Genomic DNA, 4,440 nt, shown 5'->3' with positions numbered 1-4,440 from the left:
GAGTGTGAATTTTCTGCTATTCAAGTGTTTTGCTAAATGTTTTCCATTCATTTGGCATTGTTGCTCGAACTGGAGCATGGTACAGCAGAGCATCATCGGCACTTGCGCCTGGGTTTGGATGCACAGTCCTAGAATGACCTTGTAATAACTGTCTGCTTGGCACTGTTTATCTGTCCAACTGTTCGTGTGTGTGTCTGTTGGCAATGCTGTCTGTCCCCGTATATCGGTGAGTTTGTCTGTCTGTCCATACAATGAGGAGTGTTAAGCTGTTAAGTGGCAAAGCAATTGTTTTCTTTCAACAACTGCTTAAATTGCATGACCTTGTCCTTTACGTTTACTTTACTACCAGAAATCGTCATAGTCGTCGTCTTCTTCATCGTCGTCGTCGTAGTTGTCGTAGTCGTAGTCGTTGTAGTTATCGTTCCTGGTATTCTGGTGCTATGTGTTACACTTTAGTAAAGTATTGCATGTGATAAATAAAACTTTTAGACAAACATGTGGGTATATGAGAAAATGGTAAGTAAAATGTATTCAAGCTGAGACAAGGAAGTTAGCATGTCCGAGTTAATAAGTTAATTCATGTTTTTGACCATGTTGAACTAATTTTAGTTGTCAACAACATCATCATCATAGTCAACAACAACAAATACAATAACAATTGTAATGAAGCAGTACCAATAAGTTGCATGCAAAGTAAGATTTTTGTAGACCACACGATGTTGCATACAATAAAAGACTCACAAACAGACAGACATGCAAGTAATTGGTCAAAGGAAAAGCAACAAATGGTTGTCAAGATAAATAACCACTTAAATAATTGAGTTCCTTTTACTTCTAAATAAGAAAATTTAACAGCAATTCCTTATCAAAGAAAGTGTAAGAATAACTTTTCGTGCTCACAGGAGAAGGACAACTGAAGAAAATATTTAACACCTCAATTTCTTCTTATTTACTTTGCATTTTAAGTAAAAGACAGCGGATTTCGGTAAAATCGATCCTGCTTCCACTACCACCATATCCCTCTTAAACAGAAGGTTAGACTCCTATCCTATGAAAGGGAAGAAGTCATTTTAAAAATCACACAGAGATTACAAGGTATGTGACAGAGATCACGAACACATCTTTCATTCTGAGAAGATAATAGACAGAACGTACTTCATCGAAACAGTTACTCTGTTATACTCTGGTATACGAAAGACATATGTCACATATCTGAGATTAAATCTAGAGTAGTGTTAGAGTCGACTGTCGAGTTAGTGGAGGTAATTTATTAAAATTAATTAGAGTAGTTTTAGCCTTGCTGAAGCATCAGTGAGAGTTTTTAAGAGAAAAGTTAATGGACAGATCTTTGGTTCATTGTGAGTTCGATGACGGGTTGTTATGGCCTTTTAAGTAATTAAGTACATTTTAGCCTTGTCTAAAATCAAGGAAGTAGATTATTTCATATCGTTAGACTTGCATTCAAAGGATTTTACCTTAAGTCCAAAATTTTTTTCCACTTTCTGAACTTATCACAATGTCATACAGGTATTAAAGGGTCTTATAAGATGTTTATAGTAATGAAGTTTTATTTTGCAATTCAACTCATCGTATCTTTAGAGAAGATTTTTTACATCATGGCTGAGGATATGCTTGAAAGTTTCATTTAAGGATCATATATCTAACATATTTGTTTAATTGTGATTAGGAAAGCCAATACTCTAAGTTTCTATCTTCGATAGGAATAAACTCAAGTAAAGTGAATTGTAGAGGATTAAGCGATATCAGTGTTTCAGTTCAAAATAATAATAATAGGTAATAGCTTGGATTATTCCTGCACTTCCCTAAATCAACCGACGAATCTCTAATCACACTTTGAAAGTTGGTGTTAAGTAGTTTTGAGTACAAATTCTTATAAACTAACAAAATTGTTAAAATTATTTTACTAATTTAAGTGTGCAATATAGGTTTATTTAGATCGTTACCCTTGCAGTTAATGATAGAATATATCATTACAAGTAGTTTATATTAACTGTTTATAAATACATTTAGGGGCTTTGGAGTGACAAGACCGTCACTTCAACCGAACCTAACCTAAGTATTCATTAATGTATTTTCATATGCAGATCTAACAAGTATTTAATTACCAATATAAATCCCTGTTGTCCAATCATCCATATCACTATTAATTGGTTCATATTAGTCAACTCCAATATTAAATTTTTTTTGATCTTGAATTTAATGATTTAAAATTAATGAACTTTTCAGACTGTTTATATTACCCAATGGTGCAATTTCTTGGACTAATTTTAATTGAGTGCATGCTTGTTTAAAGAACTGCGGAAAAACTTTCCATTGAAATGTTTTGATCGAATCTAGTTTCTTCGAGTGCATTATACGTTTGCTGGTTTTATCCAAGTGAACCAAACATTTGTTTTCGCTTCTTTCGGAGATCATGTAATGAAGAGAAAATGCTTTCATTAATCATTTCAATATAGTCAGTTATATGTTTAAACAGGTTCTATGCTGTAGTTTCAAATATATTCTTTAATGATCCCGTTCAGGTTTCAAAGTTGGGTAACTATAAAAAAATGAATTAGATAAATTTGCAATTTTTTTTACAGCAATTTCATTTTCACTTTTTATTCTAATTAACAAAAAAACAGACTTGAAATTCTTAAAACATTATTTTCCATTAAATTCTCAAAATCCTTGCTAAAATTTCATAAAAAACAGATTATCATGTTGGCACATGTTCCTTAGTTCAAAACCATCATCATATTTTTTTTCCTATCCCAATGTAGTATTTTTATTTGGTTGTAACCACAAATCAACCATTTTGGTTACTTGTTGTTGCACTTAATTTTACTCTCACCATCGCTCCGCTCCGACTTCCACATAACACTTTGACCAAGTTCCCAACTTTTTTAAAGTTGCTCGGGCAGTAAGTGTTGCATCCTTGCTCTTTACTAATTGTTTGACAAAGAAAGGAGCTTCGTTGAAAGCATAAAAGTGCGCCTTTGTTTTGGCGCTGTTCCATGTTACTTTATCACTTAATATGAACCTCATGCAGCCCTTTGGGCATGGGTTCGACTGAAGCTCGCTACACAATTACAACTTAAACAGAAAAAGTCAATTTTTTTATATTGTATATCTGCTTAGACGGAACTATAATCTTTTCATCTTTTTCAGTAAGAGCAACGAACAACACACCAAAGGACTGCAAGGAAGCATGCAATTGGTGTAAAAGAGATTAACAGGAAAATAACTTTACAGCAAAACAATTGACATAGTTTTTGTTATTGCTTCCATTTGGTATTTGAGCTCTTTAAGTCCTTTCGTTCACTTCATATTCGTAATTATTGAAACTACTAAAGAATGGTAGCATTGGGAACATATCCTTAATATGCAACTATGTGAAAATTTGCTCTTTCTGGTAATTATGTTTTTAGTTAAAGGACTTCGATTTTATTAAAGTTGAAATTTAAATTGAATTTTAAATATTAGAAGTATTTCTGATCACGTAGCTATTCCGAGTATTGCCAAATACCCATTATCATTGGTCCTGGAATTATTTATTTTATTTAATTATGCGTCAATAATTTCTTGAGACTGCAAGTACCTAGAGTTGAACTCATACACTGCCAAATTTGAAGCTCAGAGCCAATGTTAATAATCCAACTGACCCAACACTTTACATGACTTGTCTGTTCAAACCTAGAGTACTTCGAGACTGCAAGTACCTAGAGTTGAACTCATACACTGCTAAATTTGAAGCTCAGAGCCAGAGCCTTACTGAACTTGTGTATTCTCATATTATATTCTCATATTATCAGTCTCATATTATATTAACCCGCAACTATTCTGCAGTCCTTCATGGAGCTCAGAAGTTCAGAAGTTTAAATTGCATTTTATCTCTGTACAGATTGACTTTCAAATGATTCAATATCTGTGATATCTCGAAGTCGAAATGTGACGTCATATATCGCTATAGTAAATAATCAAACAATAAAACAGTATCGGAGCTCAATTGAGAATAATATTAGGTATAAGTAAGCGCCTATAGATTATTTTCTACAAGAATCTGATTGTTTAAAGTGTGTTATCAGACGTGTACACTGGCTATAATTTGGCAATATTTTTATTTCCAAAAGTTAATTCTCATTATTTTAAAATATTGTTTATACACTAGAATATGTACTCGTTAGTGAAGACGTGAGAGAGTTTATGTAAAAATCTTGCCATAATCCAGTCAGTGTAGGCACGGAGTATATTGCGCTTGTACCAGCTTGTAGAAGCCGAAACGATAACGCATCAACATCATTGAATTTTACAATGAGGAAATGTTTTATCACTGACCTATAGTTACCTATATAAGAATCTTACAAACAGCACCTTTAAAGAAATATGAGCTATTTATTCCACTAGTCTATGAGACCTTTCAGACTTTATTCATATTAC

General features: G+C 32.9%; 1 protein-coding gene across 1 annotated transcript in view; it reads left to right on the top strand.

Moving 5' to 3' along the window:
- Nucleotides 1-495: 495 nt before the first annotated feature.
- Nucleotides 496-4,440, top strand: part of LOC119677244 (protein bric-a-brac 2-like) — a 7,677-nt gene continuing 3,732 nt past the window's right edge. Inside the window, exon 1 of the mRNA XM_038088518.1 lies at nucleotides 496-516. Within this exon, the coding sequence (XP_037944446.1) occupies nucleotides 496-516 (21 nt within the window). The remainder of the gene's footprint in view (nucleotides 517-4,440) is intronic.

Source organism: Teleopsis dalmanni, chromosome 1 (assembly GCF_002237135.1).
Source record: "Teleopsis dalmanni isolate 2A chromosome 1, ASM223713v2, whole genome shotgun sequence".
Classification (NCBI taxonomy): Eukaryota; Metazoa; Arthropoda; class Insecta; order Diptera; family Diopsidae; genus Teleopsis; species Teleopsis dalmanni.
The sequence above is the reverse complement of the archived record's forward strand: the minus strand, read 5'-3'. Positions and strand labels throughout refer to the sequence as shown.